Below are 22,934 nucleotides of genomic sequence, written 5' to 3'. Positions count from 1 at the left end.
TAGTGATTCTGCAATTGCATTGAAAATGTCAACCACACACAGCAGGGTGGAAGGGTCACACTCCTTCACTAAAGCACTCTGGGAAAACAGTTCTGATTCTTAATGTTAAGCTCTTTATGGGCCAATAGTATCATGCGGGCTGTTCTTAAAGATAATATAATCTTGATCTATATTAATAGAAATATAATGTCTTTAGAAGGGGAGGTGATAGTTTTGTCTATTTTGCCACTCAGATGCCAAGTGCAGAATTGGATTTTAAGGGATATGGAGGAAGGAGTATGTTCAGAGGAGAAGGAGCCAAGAGAGAAGCTGGGGGACATGACAAGCAGATGCAGTTTCTGCTCCGATTATAGAGTACTATTACAAGCTGGTTGATCTGCAGAAAGTTCCCCAGCCTCTCTATGCCTTGATTTTCCTAAGCACAAATTAGAGATGGTAAGATTTAGAACACTGCCTGACACGTAGTAACTGCTATTTAATTTTTTGTTACTTGTATCATCTGGGTCTTTGATCTGTAAAAGAGGTGGCTTAGGGGGACATGACCATGACTTTAAGTACTGGGAGGACTGCTGTGCGGACAAGGAGCCACATGGGACAGGCCATGGGCCCCGGCGCTAGGTGAGAGGAGCTCCAGGCACGTCAGAAAGAATGATTTCTCCCCAGACCCAGAGGTCTGGGCATCCGAGACCAGAGCCAGGTCTGATGGAGAGCAAAGATGCCCCATCCTCCTTTTTCTGACCTAAGGGGTGCACCTTCCCCCACTTTCTCTTTGCCACGGGCCTGACCTGCGGCCCAACAAACTCGACACATGGAGATGCTCAGTTCCTGACGTGCCTTCTCCACCAGAGCCAGCTGACTTGTTCCCTGGGCCGCTGTCCATGTAGCTCTAGGGATTCCATTTCCTCTGGATTTCTAGTAAGATGTTTTAGGAACAAATGGTTTCCCTGCTTCCTGTTGGTTTTCATTTCAAATGACTCTTTTCCCTCTTGTCCTACTTATAATTGACATTTGATATAGCAGATCCTTTCTCTAAATTGATACAAGCACCCGAAAGATGTTTGTAGAAGCTCTGCCTCTGGATGAAAGCTGGACACTTTGATGATCGCATCCTGCTGAGTAGTTGACCTGTCCGTGGTTTCCGATCACACGGGCCTGTTTCTCTCACCTTACAGACGGTTAAAGCTCCCAGTTCTTCGATGTCGGCTGTCTCTTCTATAGCTGAGCCAGATGTGGCGTCTTGCCAGGTCCCCGAAGCCTCTGGATATCGCCACCCAGGCTCCATCTACCCCTCTGGCTTATCGGAGGATAAGAGAAACTGGATAACATGACAAACAGATAAAGCTTCTGCTTAGATTATAGAACAATGTTTAAAACTTGGGTTGCAAGGCCAGGTCTCTCACTTACACACTGGTTGACCCCCTGCAAGTTACCCAGCCCCTCTGTACCTTTCTTGTAAGATGATCCATTTGTGTTGTTTTCAGGCACCAAGTTTATAGTGATTTTTTACAGCGACTGTATTCGCGTTAGGAAATCATTCAGGGTACCGTCAGCGAGTTGCAGATCATGCTGGAATTCCCACCCACAGGCCTTTCACGGGCCTCAATTAGTTCTCCTGTTTGTCATTCAAGTATTTATTCATTTGTTCACTCAGCTGCACACCCGGGGGCTTCTGGGTTTCTACTCTGTGCTGACCTTGGTACGAGGGACTGGTGATACCTGGTGAGTAAAGCGGGTGTGGTCTGGACCTCGTGCAGTTTATAGGCTCGAGGAGACGCTGGTGTTTGTTAATTAATCACATAAAAACATGCTGCGATGGCATGTGAGCGGCATGAAAGTAAGGCCAAGGGGGCTGTGAGAGTCTGACAGGGATCGGCTTCCAGCCTGGGATCACAGCGGGCTCTCCTTCCTGGGGCTTGTGTGCGCTCTCAGAGCCAGGCGCTGCGCTCTCTCAGCAACCGCACGCAGGCGGGGTTCTTTGTGGGCTGATGCTCACGCCCGGTTACGTCATCACACAATCAGAAGCCGGGTGTTCAGGTGTGGAGGAGGGCGGCATAGTTCAGGACATCCCGGAGAGGCTCGCGGCTGCATTCTCCTGACTTACGTGTTAGAGCGCGGTCTCTAGTGGTGACTGTCAGCATCTCCAGCTCCCTGACCTGTCCTGTTCCAACCCCATCATTCTTACTGCCCCAGACTCCCCTCCTGCCTTCTGGGGTATCTCCTTTTCAACCTTCACACAAGACAGGGCTGGGTCGGGTTGCTGGCCCTTCTTCAGGATTGCCAGATCTGGCTACACACAGCTCGTGGGCCAGGCTGCCCTGTACGCTGATGGCCAGGCTGTTGGTAGCTATGTGGAGCTCAGGAATCGGTCTGTGGTCCCATCAGTGGTGGGCCATGAGGAAGCCATGGGACAGAAGACCCAGACCCCTTTATACGAGGAGTCACTGGGATTGTTTATCCCAATGGGAACAAGCACCAGGAAGAGTTTTAGGCTTCCGGTGCTCAGCTGTGCTTTCTCGTCTTTGCACACATCACAGACATATGACATCCTCTCCACCTTTCAGCCCAGAGTGACTTCTGTTTTGCCCCCCACCCCACCAGGTCTCTGGCTTGTCACAACACCATTGTTTTGCCGGCCTCATCTCTGGGTGAGAGTGGGAAGGATGACACAGACTCGAGTTTAGCAGGGATTACGAGTACAGGCTTTGGAGACAAATGAGACCAGGTTTAAGCCTTAGAAAATAACTTACTGTCTTAGCCCTGTTTCCCTCATTTGTAAAATGGGGATAATGGTGTTTGCCATACAGGATTATAGGAAGGAATAAATGGGGGGGATGAGTAAAAATATCCATACATCTCTGAGCATGGTTTATGGCAATCATGAGCACTCAGAAAAGGAAATAATTACTATTAAAATTTCCAAATATTCTGCAAGGGGTCCATGGGCAGTAGGGGTAGCAGGCACCATGCAGTCTCTCAGCTGTAGAGGTCACGGAGGTAGGGCTGCCAGCCAGAGGGAGTAGAAATCTTGACTATCCTCATGCTCAGCGAGAATCCCCTCATTGCCCTCATCTGTGGGTTTCATTAAGTCCAGCAGACTGGACGCTGGCAACCCTGGGAGCCTCTCATCTGGAAAGGTCTAGAAGAAGCCAGCAGTGTACCCAAGTGAGGTCAGAGGAGGAGCAAGCAAGTCCTGTGGGTGCCGGTAGGAGGGGGAAGGCTGGGATGAGGACACTGATGGTCTTGAAGGACCAAGAAGGCAGTGCTGACCCTGGGACCAGGCTCTGTCCCAAGGTCTATGTTCTAGGTGGTTAGTGGTCTCCATGAACCCTCCTGTGCTGACCACCACTGCAGGGGAGAGCCTTTTAGGAGAAGCCTGGGAAGAAAGAGGGCTGTGGACACTCAGGGGAGCAGGTATCTGGGCGTGTCATCTTCCTGCTGCTTGGTCCAGGAAGGCCCCGTCTCCACTCCGAGCACCCTGGCATAGTTGGATCTGGTGACCCCTTGCACTGGCAAGCAGCCACAGCTCACATTTGACTTTGATTTCATCCTGGAAGAGGTTTACCCACTCCTTCCATCCCAGGTCAAGCAGCCTCCCCATGAGTTATCACCCTGAAAGACTGGGAGCTTGTAGATTTGCCAAGGTCATAGGGAGTAGAAAATCCGCCGGTGCCACATGGAGGCATCTGGCCGCTGTCCAGGGTGGTACCCAGCCACCGGGAACAGGGGTTGGCCTCACTTGGTCACGGCTTCCCTGCCTCTCACAGGCAACTGTGATAGAAGTGTGCTTTGTAAGCAGATCAAAACAGTCTCGGGGAGCTCTGCCGGGAGGTGTCTGCAGAGCTGCTCCCATCCCACATCACCTTCTGTGTGCAGAGATCGATAAAGTTGAGTTTATCATGACCATCAATTCCAGCTTATTAGACAGCCGTAGTACTCCCTTCTCAGAAATGCCTTGTTTTTATCTCTAGTGGAAAATGGCTCGACTTTGAACAAGAATAAAAGTAAAAAGGGAACTTTTATGGCTTAATTTTATAGGAGAATATGCCTCTTCTCAAAATGAGTAAGGAACTGGTCCTGTACAGTCGGGCTTTCTCCAGAAACGTCAGGAGGGAAAGGCCAATTAGACCTGTGTGGCTCCTCTGACTCTCACGTCCTCTGGGCCTTCCTGGGGAGGTGAGCAGGGAAGAGGGAGCCCAGAGACAGACACCCAGAGCAGGTGGGAAGTAGGCACTGGGGGCAGAGGGTGTGGGCGCCAGACCCCTGGAGGATAGAAGTGCTGGGGGAGAGCATCTCAGGGGTGTGAATACAGAGGCAAAGCTCTGGGGCGGGGGGTGTGGGCAATGCTGATGGATGGGCGAAGCAAGTGGCTGGATTCTGGAGTCCCAAGTGCTGGGCTTGGGTCTGGAACAATTCTCTTCCATAGTGCTTCCTGAATGTGTATTCTCTTCGAAAGCCTTGGGCTGCCCTGTGGCAGGCAGGCTCCTGTCCTGAGTTCAGTGTTCAGTGGTGACGATGGTGAGTGTGACCAGCACGTATGTGGACATCTTGCCTGACAGGCTGTTCTTCCTCCTTCTTTTTGCCTCCTTTCTCCTGCAATGCAAGTTTCGCTTCAGCGATGAGATGAAAGTATGAACCACAACTGTGTGTTGGTGTGTGTGTGCTGGGAACTTTGGAGAAGGTAGTACCAGCTTACTCAGCAGATGCCAGGAGCAAGCTCCATCCCTACCCTCAACAAGGCTGGGGACGCTGTGATCCACTCATAGGGCGACCGACTGTCCCACTTTGCATGGGACTTCCAGTGCTGAAACTGGAAGAGTCGTGGGCAAACCAGGACACGTGGTCACCTTGTGTAATCGTGAGGACAGTAAAGGGGCGTTTCTTGCGGCATCTGATGGTGACCAGGTGCTGAGTGGAAGGGAGGGCAGCTTCGCAAACCGATTCTTTAATGAGGTGTCTTCTTTTCACCCTGTGGGAGATAGAAGACCCCAAATTTTATAGAATCTTAGAGAGAAAAGACAACTGAGTGGTCGTTTCTTCTGCCTCCCTTGTTCTGTGACGTGACATGGAGAGAGATAGAGTGGCCCGCCCAGGGTCACGCAGCAAGTTGGGACGGAGCTGGAACTGGGGGGCTTCATGCTCTTGTCCCACCTTGTCTTTCTCATCCTGCCCACCCTTCAGCCTCTGCTCGGCCACACCCATATTTAGGTTAAGTTCCAGTAAACTGATGAGGGAGGGGGCCTCGCGGTGTGGAGAGAGAGAAAGGCCAGGGCAGCACAGCTATTGCTGGGAGAGAAGGGGAGGAAAGAAGGATTTAAGGAGGTCAGGACGTTTGGCCCGGAGGGATCACTTAATTACAGTACCAAGAATCGGAGAGCTGCCCGAGACTGAATGTGAGGAACTGGGGCCATAAGTTCAGGGGAGAAAGGACCCGCTGGTGGAGAGAGGCCCTGACTCTGACACAGGGAGGAGGTTTGCAAAAAAAAAGGAACATGCCGGGATCAGTAGCACGCATATAAAAATTAGGCCTTCCATGAAGTCAGTAGCCCTGTTAGCTTTGTTTAATTCCAACAACCTACCGTATGCCAGACTCTGGTTTAAGAGTAAGAGCATAGTAACAAAATAAAGCCCCTACTCTCGGGGGGGGGGGGGCAGACAATAAACACGTACCAATGAGATACACTACTCTAGGTGCTCTGTTATGTTCCAAAGCAGTTGCGTATAAAAACCTTATGTTCGAAAGAGTCTTTCATGCAAAAATGGTGATCAGCAGAGTTTCGCTTATAATACAAATATAACATTTCCATTCTGTGTAGGGGGAGACCATCAGGAGTCGGCCCCCAGGCCCTGGGGGTTCAAACCATGGTGGTGGGTGCATGCTGATACTGGGAGAGATTAAACTTGGTCTCTTTGGGACGGGGAGGAGGAGTGGTTACGTTCAGAAGTAAGAAAGGAGGGGAGAAGAGGAAGGCAGTTAACCCCCAGCTCTGGAAAACACCTGCAAACAGCCTGCAGCTCTAGTTAGCGGGGCTCTAGGGACCCAAGGAACTGTGGAGAAATGCTTCCAGACACGGGGGCACGGTCTTCACTGCCGGTGGGGCTAGTGGAAAGGACAGTGAACGTGTCCCCCTGTGCTGACCTTACTGGCAGCTGTTCGCTGTATTTTATTTGAAAAATAATAATAAAAGTCATGTGCCAGCAGTTTGACCATATGTAGTATTATTTTTAAAAATGCAATTAGCGAGCGGGTTGTACAAGTTAACGCTTCTGTCAGTTTTCATGCCTGAGGAAAGGCCAGCTGCCGGTCTTGATAGACACAGATAAGTACTAGTCAAAGGGTTTGACTGTTAGCCACAAGCCTTCTCATGGCTCTTATACAAATCACATTCACAGGGACAATAAATATTTTGGAAACGGTCTGATGAGCTTAAAGAGTCCTTCCAGTCTTTCTCCTTCATGAAAGCCCCTCCCTCCACCTCCACATCCCTTCGTCCCTTCATGGCGCTTACATGAGCCACTTTCCCCTGTTGCTTCCTGTCCCGTCACAGCACTGTTCCCTCAGCCCCACCGGGCCTTTGCACGGCTTGCTTTTTCATACCATTTAAGTTTCTGACTAAACCCTTCTCACAGAGCCCTCCCCTGACCATGCCTTCTGGAACAGCTGCCAAGGCATCGCCCTGATCTCCTACCCTGTGATACTTTTCATGTCAGTACTCCTGTGAGATTGCTTCCATGTTACCTGTTTCCCCTGTCGAAGTCTAAGTGCCATGAGGATAGGTATTTCGTCCACGCCCTGCGTACAGTAATACCTGCCTCATGAAAGATGCTCAACAAATATTGATTCCATTAAATACAAGAATGAATGCCTTTTACACCAATCTGTTAACCTGGTGGTTTTATTAAAATTGTAAGTATGAGGAGGATTTGGGAAAAGGTTCAACTCTTCCCCTTCCCCCACCTCTCTTCGGTGAGAGAGAAGGAGAGCTGGAAATAGAATGGGAGAAGTTTCTGTAAATTTCTGGTAACCATAGAGACGGTGATTTTAGTTTATTAATCTCCTGCTCTTAAGCAGGCTGGGGCCCCACGGTGATTTCTCCAAATTGCTCGGCGCTGGTTATCCTGCAGCCTCCCTCATTAAGGAAGAACAGGCCCATTCCTATCCTGCAGCACTTTAATTGCCGACGAGCAGAAGCTCTGTGCTATTATGCTCATCATTGCGTGTTCTAACCTGGTCGCACCTCCCACTGTGGAGCCACTCAACATGGTCACCAGCTCTGAGCCCCTGGAGCTGTCCGTGGCCGGTGGTGGGAGTGGACAGCCTCCTCTCTGAGCTCACAGCCTATAATTTCTGCTCTTTGCTTTCATTCAACTATCCTGAAGATGGGAGTCAGTGCCTTCTGGAATAATGGCTCCTTTCAGCCGGAGCAGGGCACCAGCCATGGTTTCCCACCCACTAATGCAATGCTTGCAGTGGTCATGCATTCCTCTTCGCATAGGGAATAACACACAGACTTAAATGGCTTTGCTCAAGTCCTTCGGGTAAGAGACCTCCAATGACTTCAGGGTTTTAGGAGAACTAGGGGGGGAAATGGGACAGTTAGAGTCAGTCTCTCCAGCAACCATTTCTCCTGAGGGAAGGACCCTGGTATAGATGTCGGAGGCCAGAGTTGGGATTCGAGTTGGCAGCTGACTCCCGGTGGAGACTCAGTCTCTCTGAGCCTTAGTGTCCTCATCTGTGAAATGAAGTTGGACTTGTCCTTCATCCCTCGTTCGTGTGGAGACTCTGACTCTAGTTTCAGCCTGGTTCTGGAGGTTGGATCCTGGTGACAAATGAGAAGTAGGAGAGGCCCCAGGCAGTATGTCTTCTGGAGTGAGGCAGAGTGGCTTCTGGCTGTCGACGTCTCTGGAAGGACACATATTTCTCTCCTCAGGCGGATCGTCAAAGGTCCGCCCTCACCTAGATGTTGCCTGCCATTTTGAAAAAACTAAGACTTCCCTTTGGTTGCATTTTCTATCCTGGTGGGCTTAGAAATACTGAGCCATTCTTCCAGTAAATACTCAGTGACCCCTGCTGAGTTCCAGGGACTGCCGTTGGTGCAAACTGTACAACTATTCAGCTGGGACAGTCCTTGACAAATTCAGACTCTGTGGCGGTACACGCCAGTTTTAATGGTGTGAGCCTGTCTGTTGCACACTCAGGGCTTGTCTCAAGGATCAGATAAGAGGCCCGGGAAGAATCGGGACTCCTGAGCCCTCCGGCAAAGCTGGAGCTAAGATGTGGGGTGGGCCAGCCGCTGGGGTGACCCCACCTGAGTCACCGGCAGGTCTAAGATCCCGGCCGTTCTGCTGTCTAGGTGCCGCAACCTCTCCTTCCCCGAGAGCCTGCCGGAGGTGAGCATTGTGTTCATCTTCGTCAACGAAGCGCTCTCCGTGCTGCTGCGCTCCATCCACTCCGCCATCGAGCGCACACCTCCGCGCCTACTCAAGGAGATCATCCTGGTGGACGACAACAGCAGTAACGGTGAGTGCCTCAACTCCCTTGGGCCCAGCCCCTGCTCCGTGCCTGACATCTGGGCAGAAGCTGCAGCCTCTGGGCGGGTTCTCATTTTCTTAAGGCTCTCCATGACTGCTCCTTCTCTGAGATGTTGCTTCAGAGATGGGAGATTCTAGATGGTCACTGCTCTGGAAGGTTCCCTCCATAGGTGTGCCCTCTCTGCGTCCTGGAGGGGCCTGGTCCTCAAGCTTTTCCTTACTGGCTGTGCACTGTCTCCTCTAACTTTCTAGTGCCGTGGAAGGTAAATAGTCGTGACCTCCACACCCACTGTGTCCATAGTGAACCTTTCCAGGGACTCTTCTCTGGCAAGCATTAGTTCAGTTTGTAGTGTTCCTTGGCCTCTGTCTGGAAGATGGTTTGTGTTGTCTTAGCAGTGGTGGCGGTGGTGATGGCTCAGGTGTCGATGGTGCTGGTGATGGTGAAGGTCACCGTGGTGTTGATGGTAGGGCTGGTAGTGGGTGTGTAACACGGTGACAACAAGAGAGCTGCTGGAAGTCTGTCTTCTTTGCTGGATGCCCTGCTCCCTGCTCTGTCTGGCCTTAGCAAAGCCCATGGGGCCCGCAAACACTTGCTGAAGCCCCCACCCCATTCTGTCCCCCCTTCTCCAACCGCTACCAACTACCTCTTTCCCTTGGTGCGTGTTCCAGGGCCTCTGATACCTACATATACCACCCCCATAATATTCTCCAAACCTTGAGACTAGGTACTGATATGGTTTAAAAACCAGTGCTTCTTGATAGGATGATTAAAATGGATGTGCTTCGGATAACGCATGGTTTTAAAAACCAGACCACTGGGTCACAGGATCATAGAGTCACTGAGCCTCTGTTATCTTTAGTGCTTTCTCTGGTGTCAGGTAGTAAATTTCCCAGTGAATCAGTTGCTGTAATGAGAAGTTCAGACGGGCAATTTGTGTTTTGTTATCAATTAAAGCTGAAACATATCAGATAATTGAAATATATTTAATCTCAATAAGCGAATTTTCTTTTTCATTCTCTCGTGTAGTAAGAAGTGTAGGAGCAGTGCTGCGAAGCGGAATTTAGAGCTTTCTGAAGGGCAGTGCTTGTTGAATCATTTGACTCTAATTGTTCCATGGGTGTGAAGGAAGGAAAAGACATCAGAGGATGGAAACAAACAGGCAGCGTAGTTTTCAAGGTGTTTGTCTGTCATGAGGGAAACGGGAAGGGCCCAGCTCCCATTTCTCGCAGCCACTCACTATTACCTTGCCGTGTTCATGAATGGATGCCTAGGAGAGCTCCCATCCCCCAACGGCTCACACCAGAACAGCTTGACTAGCCCACCCATGCACCGACCTTGCTCCACCCAGGTCTGCTGGCCCCTCCGCTTTTACACATGAGAAGGCTAAGGATGAATGAGCCATCTCTCCGAGGGTGAGGACATCCCCCAAGCAAGAGACATCCTTGGCCCTGTTCTGCTGTAGGGGTGGGTATGGTGATCGAGGGCAGGTAGGCCTAAGGAGGGCCTGGTGAATTATGGCTCGGTTTCAAGCCAGGGTGGCCCTGAGGATGATGGTGTGTGCCCAGGGGAGGGAGGCAGAAGGAGCAGTGGGACAGGTGCGGTGGGATGCATGCAGTGGGAGCAGCGGGGTGGTTCTTCTTTGGGGATGGGAGCTGTCGAGCCCTGAGCTCTAGGGAGTATGACACTGATTGTACAGTTAAACATCTGGACTGTGGTGGTATTTACACGAAGCTGTATGTGACAAAATCGCCCAGAACTACGTACTCACACCCAAGTGGGTCCACGTCTTATGGAGCGATCTGGAAAGCTCTGGATGGAGGCAACATCCGTGTGCTCATTTCAATATTGTACTACAGTTGTAAGAGTTGTGCAGTTGCACGAGGTCGGTGTTGCGGGAGGCGGGGTGAAGGGTCACGGGACCTCTTTGTACATATCTGTGTACTTTCCTATGAATCCGTGATTACTTCAAAATATAAAGTTAAACAAGCAAACCTCTCTCTCAGAAGATTCTGATCAGTAAGTCTGAGGAGAATCTGGCCATCTCTGTTTTTAAAAGCATTCTTCATAATTCTGTTGCGTAGCTCTGGTTGAGAACCTCTGCTTTAATGAAGAAGCCATAGCTTTACTTTCATACATGTGGAACTCCAGCACATGGTGCGAAGGGAAAGAACTCGGGACTGAAGTCTCAAGTCTTGGGCTCTGGGATCCTCTCCTCCATTGGAGGCGTGACCATGAAAACATCCCTCGATGTCTCGGAGTCTTAGTTTCTTCCTTTGTAAAATGGGGATGGTCACCCTGCCTTGCTCGCCTCGCGGCCTGACACAGTCAGGCGTGTGACTGAATTGAACCCCGTCAGTGTTTAGCCCTCCCCGGCCTTCATGTCCACTCCCAGGAGACTGCTGCGTAGCCCACTGCACAGCCGGGGCTCAAGAGAGGGAACCGTGGGGACATAAATTTGGAGTCTTATACACAGAATAACTGAAGCCATTGACTGGGAGGAGACAGTGGCAAAGAAAAGAGGGCAGAAGGAAAGAAGTTCACGAGAATACTAAGTGTGAGACATTGGGGAGGCAGGAGGGAGAGGGTTAGCTGGTGAGAGACAGAGCAGGAGTGGGCAGGACAATCTGGAGGAAGACAGACTCCGTGGACAGAGAGAATTCCCAGAGTGAGAGTCATTTATTTGAATGAACCCACAGACAGTTGGAGGACACCGAGTCTGGGAAGAAGCCCCCGGATTTGGAAGGCGCGGATCATGGAAACCTCNNCAGGAAGCTTTGGTAAAGGACCAGGGCTGAGGTTTGTGGAAGCCAGATACAGATGAAGAGCAGACAGGGAGGTCGATTTTTCTGTGAGGGATTTTGGCTGTAAAAGAGAATCAGGAGCTAAAGCAGAAACTAGAGCAGTGTTTCACACACACACACACACACACACACACACACGTACTCACTGAACAAATTTTAACCATAATCCACAGCAACAAAGACATTTGCATCATGACCCAGGATGACACGCCTTCTTACACTCATACAATAGCTTACACTATTGAAACAAAACTTTTAAGCAACAATAGTTAGCCTTCTAATGCACGAAGCACTATGATATTTTCTGTTATAGTCTCGTCTGTGTTACTCAGTTGTATTGTATTGTATTGTGTTCTATTTCTCTTTTTCTAAAGGCAGGTTGCTCTCAAGAGCCTGACTGCACATCAGAATTGCTTGGAGAGCTTTTAAGAAATCCGGGTGGCCATCCCTTAGCTGTGGTGATTTCATTGGTCTGGGGAGGGGGTGCCTGCCTCCTTTGAGGCCAAGCCATGGAGCAAGGCCTCCGAGGAGGGAGGAGAGGATGGCCTCCAGGGCACAGAAGTGAGGGCTGCCTGGGGGAAGAAAAGGCCCGTCTTCGTCCCACTCTGGAGGAGCCGATGTGTGAAGAAGGAGATTGCTAGAGGCAATGAGGGGTGTTGGGAGGGGTGCTGGGGGGCTGGCAGAGCAATAGGGCTCAGTCCCAGGACCCTGCAGCTTGCAGAACCCTGGGTGGGTGGGAGGCATGCTGGGAGGGGACGGGTGCTGGCTGGAGTACCCCTGTGTGGACGGGGCAAGGAGATAACCGTAATGGGTCCCCTCCCTCTCCCTCCCTCCCTGAGCCTGAGATGAGCTCTTAAAAGGGACGAGACCCCTGAGACCGTGGCTCTTGCAGGAGGTGAGCCATCAGGCCTTGGCAAAGGGCAGAAGGGCCCTTCAGACGCGACCAGCCTGACCTGGGGGAAGGTGGCTCTATGACACTATCCTGAGCAGGCTCCGTCTGGGGCTGGCTTCTCTGGGGCGTCATCTCGCTCAACGCAGGGATCGTGTGTATTTCGTGTCAGGCCGAGTCAGTTCAGTTCCACACACATTTATGTGGCACCCAGCCTGGGCCAAGGGCGTGAAGGCCATCTAGCCCCTGACCTCAAGGAGTCCTGCAAATAAATCTAAACGAAATGGAACATACTAGGACTCAGTTTCTGGTCTCAGTTCTCACTTCCTGGCCATGGGTCTTTGCTTTGGTTTTACGTGCTGTGTGGGACATCGGCCCCTGCCCGCCCTGCCTGCCCCATCGCCACTGAGGATACAGGAGGTAACAGCAGTGAATGTGCTGTGCAAGCTGCAAGGTGTGAAGAGTGCCCCAAGGCTGAGTTTTAATGACAGTAACAATAACTAGTAATAGTAATAATAGCGGATGTGTAGCCACTGCTTAAAGGAAGCTCTTGCTTTTCTCTCCTTCCCAAAACAGTGTGCTCCGGGGGGAAGAGCGCGGAAGACTGCAGAATTTGGCCGTCGGCCAGCTTTTCAGTTCCAGCTCTTTGTAGCTTCTTCCTGGCTGTGCGCTCTTAACCTCTGTGAACCCTATTTTTCTTATCTCTGCAATTGGGATGTGGAATTCCTACTTCAGGGATTGTTTGGAGGCTTGAAGGAGATAAGGCATGATGGAAAGGACGTCTGTGTTTAAAACTTGAAGAGAAGTGGGAGTACAGAGCTTTCGGAATGTCCTCCCGGGCCATGTCACACTTTCTGCGTGTGCTCCTGCCTTGTCTCCCCAAACCACTCCTCTGCAGGCATTTTTGTGTTGGGGTCAGGCCCATGTTTCCACACACACAGGAAAGGGGCCGTTGATGACCCTTTCTTCATCCAAGCCCCTTGAGATCCTTCACTCTGTCCCTCAGAAGCCAAGGGCTGGAGTCTTGAGTCCCTGTTCTCTGCCTGCTTAGCAATTTCCAAAACAAGCTCCACTCTTTCAGGGGCTGGCTCCTGTGTAGGGTGCTGTCATTCTGCTAGAGTGGTCTCCAACTTTAGTGTTGGAGCTTGATTAAAAATACAGAGGTTCATTCAGGCACGTTCTTGCCTCAGGACATTTGCACCTGCTGCTCCCTTCACTTGGAATGCTCCTACCCCTGATATCTGCACAACTTGCTTTTTTGCCTCTTCAGGGCTTTGTTCAAATATTTAAAATGACATCCTGTTTGGGATGGCAGCCCTTACCCCTGTCACTCCTCATCCCTTCCTTGTTTCTTTTCTTCCACAGCACCTATTACCGTCTGATATACTTGTCCTCCCTTGGGGACTTTATTTACTTGTACATTTTCGCCCCACTGTATATAAGTTCCACGAAGACAGGGACTTCTGTTTTGTTCGTTGCTGTATCTCTAGCACCTAGAATAGTTCCTGGTCCTTGTAGGTGTGTAATAAATATTGATTCAACGAACGAATGAATTTCGATCCTGTAGGTCTGCGGCAAGGCTTGGAATCTGCATTTTAATAAGCTTTCCGGAGCATTCTCATGCAGCGGGACATCCTCAGGGAATCACTGCTCTAACTGTTGTCCCCCATCTGTCCTGCAGCTGTGGAGCTTGGACAGTAGGCATTTAAGCTCCCTGAGCAAGCCTTGGGCGGCAGGCACTGCAGGGTGGAGTGTGTCTTCCCTGGGTGGGGCCCTTGGGACCTCCCTGCCACATCCCAGGGAGATGACGTGAGTGGTGGGCAGAATGCAGAACAGGAAGGTGGAGCTTCCCGTGCTGGTACCCCAACGTGACCTGAACTCAGATCCGATGCACAGAGGCAGACGGCTGAGCCCAAGCCTCCTCCCTTCAACGGTACTCAGCCTCGGCAGGCATTCCTGACGTGGGGGCCATGCCCTGCCTGCCCTTCCTGCCCTGCGACTCTGAGGCAGTATTTCCCCTCCTGGCTCCTCTTCCTCGTTATCTCAAGAAATGGTGGGAACACAGCTCTGAGCCTCCTGGTTTTAATTACCGTACTCTCCGTGAATCCCAGTGGGCCAATGTCTTTAGCGGGGACTGAGTGATTTAACCTTTATGGACCTCCAGAGGGAGAGAAGCACCAGCATTTGCCGCCGACACAATCATCCCTGCCTTTGATTCTTGGCATTCACCTGTTCGTTCATTCCGTCGTCGCTCCCTCTGCAGGTGTTTGAACGGCCTTGAGCGCACAGCTCAGCACTCGCCCCTGCCCCCATGGTGAGCACATCCAGGCGACACCGGTATCCCAGTACCTGGCACAGGGCAGGTGTTCGCTGAACACGAGCTCTTTCAGCTCCCTCGCCAGCTGTCCCGGAATCACCACATCCCACCATCCAGCCACCTCTACTGCCAAAACAATTTCCTGTGCTATCTCCAGCTTCTGGGTTTGCCTTTTCTTTTCTTTTTTTTTTTTTTAAGATTTATTTATTTATTTTAGAGAGAGAGAGCACGAGCGGGAGAGGCAGAAGGGGAGGGAGAGAGAATCTTAAGCAGACTCTGTGCTGAGTGCAGAGCCCAACGCAGGGCTCGATCCCACGGCCCTGAGATCATGACCGGAGTGGAAACCAAGAGTCGGGCACTCAACTGACTTCGCCACCCAGGCGCCTCATCGGTTTCTGTGTTTCTTTATATTAACTCGTGTCCTCTTTTGATAAACTTAAAAATCATATACCCTTCTCTTCATGCTACTTGAAATTTCAAAATGAATCTGAATTTTGTGACTAAAGGGCATCAAAGCAATGGCAATAGCGAATATTCTTTTAAGACTCCCGCTCCCTGGAGACTTCAGTCTGCTCTTGGCTGGAGTGACGTGCCCAGTCTAACCCCAGCCTGACGCTTGTCCTCTTCCGCTGCCTTCCGACGAGAGAATGGCCGGTTCCCAGCACCTCATACACTGGAAACGGGATGGTCTCTCTCCTTGGTGATGAGTACCCTTTGCTCATGGATCCAGCCTTCTCCCTGGTCACGTTTGCTTGAAACCTTTGACAAATGTTGGCAGAATGAGGCATAGAACCAGGCAGCCTCTAGAGACAGAGCAAACGGGGCTGTCCCTCCCCCGCCACCATGAGAGGCAGACAGACATACAATCAAACCCCACGTGGCTCTCGGGAGGAAACTGAGGACCTATGTAGGATAGAGACTTGCCAGGGCGCCACAGCGTGTGAGTGACAGAGCTGAGGTAGCCCTCGGGTCGTCTGACTCCCACCAGGGCTCTGTCCCCCACCCCACGCTGTGTCCCCATGCAGCCCCGTGTTCATTCTTCCTGCCGTCTGCACTCTTCATAGAGTGGTAGTCTGTGGCCAGGCTCCCTAGGTTTGGTGACGGAGGCTCCGGGCCATTTGCTCTGCTCAGCAATGAATGACTGTCCTCCCACACCCCACCCCCTTTGCCAGATTGAAGCCTCAGGGACTCTTCAGGTGGTACTGCTTCCAGAAAGCCTTCGATGGGTGGCTCTGCACTCCACCTGCCAGCTAGATCAGGAGTTCACCTTAAGGACCCCCACGTGCTCTGGCTTCCTCCCTCACACACCATTTTTACTGGTTATTCCCTCACTAAGTTATAGTGAGCGATTTAGCACAGATTAGCCAAGGTGACCAGTGTGAGAGAGACATGGGGCCGGGCATCTCAGTGTCCCAGCACCCCGTCCAGTGTTCAGCACATAGTACTCCCTCAATAAAAGTGGTTACAAAAGGACACTTATAATCCCTCAGGGAAACAGATGGGTTTACCATCTCTGTCTCATGGATGAAGACGCTAAGTCTCATTGAGCTAAAAATAAGAAGTCACCAGAGCACAAGGTCATAACTGGGACATGGTAAGATGGGGAGTCAAACCCAGGTCCCCTGGCCCTGGAACCCACATCTCTCTGCTCACCACACTGCTGGGAGCCTGGGAACTTTTGTTTTGTTTTGTTTTTTGAGGAGTGAGACAATTTAATTTAGAAATAAACTCTGGACAGCCTCCTAATCAGAAGGGCATCTAAGGACACACTGTTGGAGAGAAAGGCCATCGTAGAGGGTAAGGCCCCCAAGAGGAGGGAACAGCATGGGAGCTGGTACCAGGAGTGCCATGAAGCTAGTCCTGTGCTCAGCAATGTGGCCATATGTTCCTTGTCTAGTTTTCCCCTGACAGCCAGCCCGCCTCATTACTTATTGGGGAGGGTGTATCAAATCCAGGATGACCCCCCACACACACACTAAAATGGTGGGCCTGTGTCCTGGTGTCTCACATAGGGTACCCCAGACCCCCCCAGGTACAGGTCCTGGATCTACTTCAGTGCAGGGCAACTGGCAGGTGTGGCCACGAGATGTTCCTCGGGCTGTGTTCCAGGCCCCTGGCTAGACCACCATTCAGTGGGCCGCCTCTGACCAGAGTGGCCCCCAGTGCTTCTGGGTAGACAGAGTCCTAATCAGGCAGCCCCAGCGCAATGAGTACTTAACATGTGCTCGAGCCTCTTCCAAGTATTTTTTATAAATTAATCAGTGTTCTATGATAATGGTAAGAACCAGCATCAATGTCATTTTATAGAACAAGGAAGCAGGCACAGAGGAGTTAAGGAACATGTCCAAAGTCACACAGACATGGGATTTGAACCCAGGCTGTCTGCCTTCAGAGCTGACGCCCTTGACCACTAAACAAGGCTGTCCAGTGCACCATGGGTTTCTGACTTCAAAAGACTTACTGGAATTTTGTCCTCATTCTTTGGAGAGAGAATGGTATTGGGCAACAGGGCCAGCAAAGAAGGAGGCAAAGAAGGAACTTGAGAGAAGGGTATGGCTGTCCCTCAGCTGGAGCTTTGCCCAGGGTCCAGTAAGAAGGAGACGTGTGCTGGCTGGAGGCTCTAGGCTTGTGTCAGTGTTGAGAGGAAATTGAAGAGTTGGCAGCCATGCTTAGGTCATCTTGTGTGAGGGTCGCCTTCCTATTTCCTTTGCAATAGGACGAAGTTGGGGTGTGCACACGTGAGCACGTGTGAGTGAGTGGCTGTGAACCGGTGAGCACGCATCGGTGCAGTATGAGCGTGCGTAAAGAACGTGTGCAAGTGTGGCTGCACCTGGCGTCTTCCTGTGTTCGGGCTGCTGTCGCAAGATACCAGAGACTGGGTGGCTGGAACAGTAGACATTTAGTTCCCATGTTCTGGAGCCTGGGAAGTTCAAGATCGAGGTGCTGGCAGATTCAGGGTCTGATGAGAGCCTGATTCCTGGCTTATAGATGGCCGCCTTCTTGCTTGTCCTCACATGGCCTTTCCTTGGCGCACGTGTGTGTGGAGAGAAAGCAAGCCCTGGTGTCTTGTGCTCTTCTTATAAGGGGCACTAAGCCCATCATGGGGCTCCACACTCATGACCTCCTCTGACCCAGTCACCTCCCAAAGTCCCCACCTCCAAATACTATGATGTTGGGGATTGGGACTTGACCATATGGGTCTGGGGCTTGTGTGAGCAGTGGTGGGCAAGGCCCACAGATGGTGGCCGAGTCTCCTCCATCACTACCTGGAGCCACCTTCACAATCCTGATGAATGACACATAATTGCACAACTGTGCATCATTGTTATTTTTAATTGTTGGTAAGACAATCACAGAGTAGTGGCGAAGTAGAATCAGAACTCCCAGATTGCTTGCCACCAGCTGCTGGGTCCCCCTCCACCCCCTGCAAAGACCCCATCATCTCTTGGCCCAGAGGCTGCCTAATTGTTGTTTAATGTTTCAAAGATGCTGTCCTACACAAGAGATACTCATTCCAAGCTGTAAAAATACCAACAGCTTTGCATGCAGCTGGAATAATTGCAAAAATAAAAAAAAAAAAAGAAGCAAAGGAAAAGAATGGTCCAACAGTATCGTGCTTTATGGAGCTTAAAGAATCCCATATAGCTAATCTAATTACAAGCAAGGCTCAGGCAGCTTAAAGGTGTTTATACGGCCAGGCACATGGGCTGTCGGCCCAGTCAGCTGACGGCTCTCCTCACCACCCACCCCTATGCCTTTGACTGCTGGGGCTAGAACAGCCCATCTGTCAGACTGGCAGTGGGTACCCAGTGGCCTCAACATGGGAGCAGCCTAGCACTGAATTCTGCAGGAGTCCCGGAGCCTCGCACCTTTACTCCGTACTGCCAGGGGCTGCCTCCCCCTGCCGCACGGTTCGTCACCTGCCTGAGGGGTACTCTTGGCCAGGCTACAGATCATGCACTCTGGTGCTGACCAGCACCCTCCCAGGGAAACTGTATGACTGTTGAGCTCCTGGCTGCTCTGGAGAGGCAGTGCCCTCCCTCCCTGACTCGAGCCTCCACCCTAGGACTGGAAAGTGCTTCGGCCCATGAACACAGTGGTCGAAAGGAATCCGATAAATATTTCCTACACATTCAGTCGTGTCTGTTTCTGAACCACGTCTCTGAGCTACCACATGTGGTTTTAGAGGTTATGGCCTTCAGTGGGCACCCAGATGACGAGGAGTGGGGAATAAAATCTCGCCCAGGATCTGTGTTTGCTAAGCCACGCATCCTGCTATGAGTCTGTGTCGGAAATGCCTTTTTCTAATTGGAAGTCCAAAGGGGAGTACTTTCTAGAACACACATCAAGGTGCTATGTGCTAATAGCCCAGCCAGTGCCAACCTCTGCAGAGAAGAACAGAGTCTGTTCTTCCCATGGTGGGCAACACGGCTTTCACAGAGCTGCTACAGCCTGGGTCTGTTCCTGCACCTGCTGCCCTCCCTACCCCATCCTTCCTCTGAGTTGGTCTTACACTTGGTCTTCTGCCTCCATTCTCTATCAGTTCTGCTGTTCCCTCCTGGGATGGATCCCTTACCCCCTAAGCTGGGTTCTGGGGTCCTCATCTAGATCTGGCCAACCCTCCTATTTGAGAGGCTTGCCCCGCTCTGCGTACCATCTGGCTGGGGCCCTGCTCCCCTGGTCTGATCCACCTGCCGTCCCACATTCTCAGGGCCGGGACCTCCCACTGAAATGAGCACCCTTAGTTAGTGATGCCCATCCCGTGGGGACACTGCCTCTGGTGGACCAGCCCCAGAGCTCGATCAGTTTCTCTAGCTCCGGTCCTGCATGTTGCCAACCTCTTCTCTGTCCTCACCAGCCACTCTGCTGAGGTCCCAGCCTGCCACACAGCAGAGCCTGCCTGAGTCCGGCAATGGGGTGGGTGGCCCGTCACTTGTGCTGGGCCCCTTTACTGATACAAACAACTGACTCAGGGAATCAGAAACTCCCCAGTGTGCTTCCCTGACAACCAAGAAGGGCCCCCAGGAGGGCAAAGGGCCTGCCCTCCGTAGCTCATGAGCTCCCTGTAAGTGGTCAGCAGCGGGAAGACTTTGGACCATTTGGCTTTACAGACCAGCCAAGATGACCAGTATTTGATTAACAAAGCCAGCAGGAGCCAAATACAAAAAGGCCTTCTTCCAGCGGTCAGCTGTGTGACCATCTGTCGAGGGGGAAATTCCTGGAGCTAGAGCGTTGAGCCAGTGTGGAAGGAAATCAGGGGACGCCTCTCCCGCCCTCAGGTGAGGGGCCCCGCTGCCACAGCTGGGACTCCAGCTGTCCCTGGAAAATGCCAGGGTCAGACTCCCCCAGCCCACAGCGCAGCCAGCGGGAGATGGCTCCTTGGCCGTTCTTGGCCGTCAGCCTGGCCTGCTCAGCGGCTTGCATGGGCAGACTGGTGCTGACAGTGGAAACTCAGTCAATGCCAGGGGCTGCCGAGAAGCGGACGTCCTCCCTCTGCTTGCCCGCATATCTAACACAGCTTGAAACCCAACAATCAAATATTTCCTACCGATATTAAATCTTTGGAGTACCGAATGCCTTCTGGTGGCATTGATTTTCTGAAAGGCTGCCCCAAATCACACCGCCACCTGGGTGTCCTCCAGCAACTCCAGGGTTGGAGGGCTCAGCAAAAAAGGGGAACATGTGGACAAACTTTGGAGCTTGTGGCCACACCAGCTTATGGCCACGCCAGCGTGTTAGCTTTCAGGGCTCCCAGGAGACCGGCACTGCCCCGGTTTGATGGCACGGTGGAAGACTGTGCAGGAGACATCGTTAGGAGATGGTAGAAGCCAGGACAAATGACAGGGGCCTGAAGGTCCAGCAGGAGGTGTGGACCCACCTCTACTGCCTGTCACTAGAAATCTGCTCTTACTGTCGTGGTTGCGGGAGAGCAGATTTGTTGTTTGTTTGTTTGTTTTTTACCAAGGCATTAATCTGCTCTCTGGGGCCCTAAATTGGGGAACAACTCCATTGTTTTTTTCAGGGACTGCCTCACCTCTCTGCTCAGGCCCACAGGGACTTAGGCCTCTTGTGCTTCTCCAACCATTCACACGCATTCGTTCAACAAACCGAGAAGCAGGTTCCAGACTCCTCACTGGGGAGGTGGTGGTGAAGCAGATGCGGTTCCTGCCTCTGACGAGCTTTAGTCAAGCAGACAGACTCTACAGCCCTCCTTTGGCACAGATGTAGAAATGAGATGCCTCATTTCTGGTTGGTTTTAGAAGCTCGTGTCTTGGGAGTTCAAGATGTACGTAGAATTTTAGGGAGAGAAGCTCTTGAATGGAAAGCAAGCCCAGGTTTGTCTGATCAGTGAGCAGGAAGGCTTCATGTGAACCACCACTAATGGAAGGCTGCTTTTACTAGACGACGCAAGGCTGACTCTCGACTCCTCTGTGCTGCTGAAGGACGGCATTGGTTTTAGTCTAACCAGGGAGAGCAGGGCCTAGGTAACAAGACATGTGTGTCCCTCTGTCTTCCCATCCCCGGTCCCCATACTGTGACTTCCAGTGGCCTTCCCCTGGCTTAGCTAGTTCTCCACTCAGCGCCTGACCTACGAATAAGATGGGTGACCTAGTTCACTTTGTGGGTCCTCTCCCACCCAGATGGGCTTCCCTTATGGAACATTGGGCAGCTTGAAGCAGGCAACCCTAAAATCCATCCCTAGCTCCCCACTTTCCTGAAGGGAAAACAGATCCAGAGACGTCCCGTGAGTTTCCCAGTGGCACACACCTAGTTAATGGCAGAGCCAGAGAGCAGCCCTGCTCCGGGGTTCGCTAACTGTACTCCTTCATCTATCAGACGTTCAAAGAGTGTGTCCTCAAGTGTCAGGCACCACACTCGGCACCGTAGATGCAAGGATGGATAGAAACAGTTTCTGTTTCCAGAGAGCTCACAGCCTAGTGCATATGATAAACCAGAAAAAATAGCCATTACACAAAATGAGGTGGCAAGGGCCACCAGCCACCATGAAAGGAGAGTGCTGGGGGAGCCCAGAGAGAGGTCTCAGTCATTCTGGGAGGACTTCCTGGAAGAGCTGGCATTTGAACCAGGCCTTGGAAATTGAATGGAATTTGGATATGGATATGGATATGAAAGTGGAAGAAAAGACAGAACCTGCCTCTGTTTTTGTGTCTTTCTAATTAGACTTTAGGAAAAGAGTCAAAAGGATCATCTTGTGTTCCAGGCACTGTACTACAGACACACTTTTACACACTATCTTAACTTTTCCAGTACCTCCCTTCGTCTTACAGATGAGGAATCAGACTCAGCAGTCACTTAGCCCTGAATGGAGCCCTCTTCTTTGATTCCTCCTTCTCTCTTCCCCATGAGGCCTCAACCCAGAAGGATGCCTTGTGCCCCACAAGGACTTGATGAATCTGATGATTAAATGAAAACAGAGACCAAGAGACTGGAATAGCGAGCTTGCGAAGTCGTAGGGAAGGCAACGCCCCCTTCCTTGGACAACATGCGGCTGAGCACAGAGCTATTTAGGATTTCTGTCATCAGAATGTCTTCCCCATGCATATGTACCCACCCCCGGGCTGGTATAATCTTAGCCTAAGTGAATACTAACAAGAGCCTTCCTTTTTTCTAAGCGTCTTTGATATGTTACTTCACACACATAAGCCTCTGGACAGCCGTAGGAGGTGGGTATTATTATTATCACGCTCATTTCACAGATGACAACACCGAGGCTCAGAGAAGTTACCGGTTATATAGCTAGGAATGGCAGATTCGGCATTTGAGCCAAGTTGGATCTGGCTGCAGAAGCTGAGCCCTTCACCTTGCCGCCACATTTAGGGGTCCTGAGTTCAGTTACTACTGAGGCTCGATCGCTAAGGTGGACGTCAGAGGTGAGGCGACAGGGCTGGTGGAACTGTGGTGAATAAGAGAATGAGCCCGAGTTCAGCCTAAAGGGGCGGCCAACACTGGCTCCAGCCTGTTCCTAGCCGGCAAGACTGGCCGAGATCACACTTTTACGTTTGGTGGGCTGGACGAGCCACACGGGCAGGCCAGATATACTCCTGGTCTTTTTGTCTGGCAGCCTCTGTCATATCGCTTCCCAGTCTGAGACAGAGAAGCTTCTGTGGAGATGCCGTTTGTCTCAGCCATGCTTGGTGCAAACATCTCCCTCTCGTGCTTGCTGCTTTCCCACATCTCAGACAGCAGCCAGTGCAGAGAGGCTGAATCCACCTCTCCTTTTGTACAGCTCCCTTCACTGTGTGCAGTTGAGAACTTTACAAGTCAGAGGCCGTGCATACGGTTTTAGTCCCACTGATTCAGGGCGGCCCTGATTCGGGGTCGATCATCCTTTCAGAGAAGTACCTGGTCGTCATGCAGTCCAGGTATGGATTTTGT

The 22,934-nt window shown here is 51.5% G+C and overlaps 1 protein-coding gene across 2 annotated transcripts in view; it reads left to right on the top strand.

Annotated features, from left to right (window-relative positions):
- The window catches only part of GALNT18 (polypeptide N-acetylgalactosaminyltransferase 18), a 338,672-nt gene that overhangs the window by 179,334 nt on the left and 136,404 nt on the right, over positions 1–22,934 (top strand). For both annotated transcript variants that reach the window (XM_040638811.1, XM_040638810.1), the window contains exon 3: positions 8,352–8,518. In XM_040638811.1, coding sequence (XP_040494745.1) covers positions 8,352–8,518 — 167 coding nt within the window. The remainder of the gene's footprint in view (positions 1–8,351; positions 8,519–22,934) is intronic.

Source organism: Ursus maritimus, unplaced genomic scaffold (assembly GCF_017311325.1).
Source record: "Ursus maritimus isolate PB19 unplaced genomic scaffold, ASM1731132v1 scaffold_23, whole genome shotgun sequence".
In the NCBI taxonomy this organism is placed as follows: Eukaryota; Metazoa; Chordata; class Mammalia; order Carnivora; family Ursidae; genus Ursus; species Ursus maritimus.
This window is presented reverse-complemented; position numbering and strand designations above follow the sequence as displayed.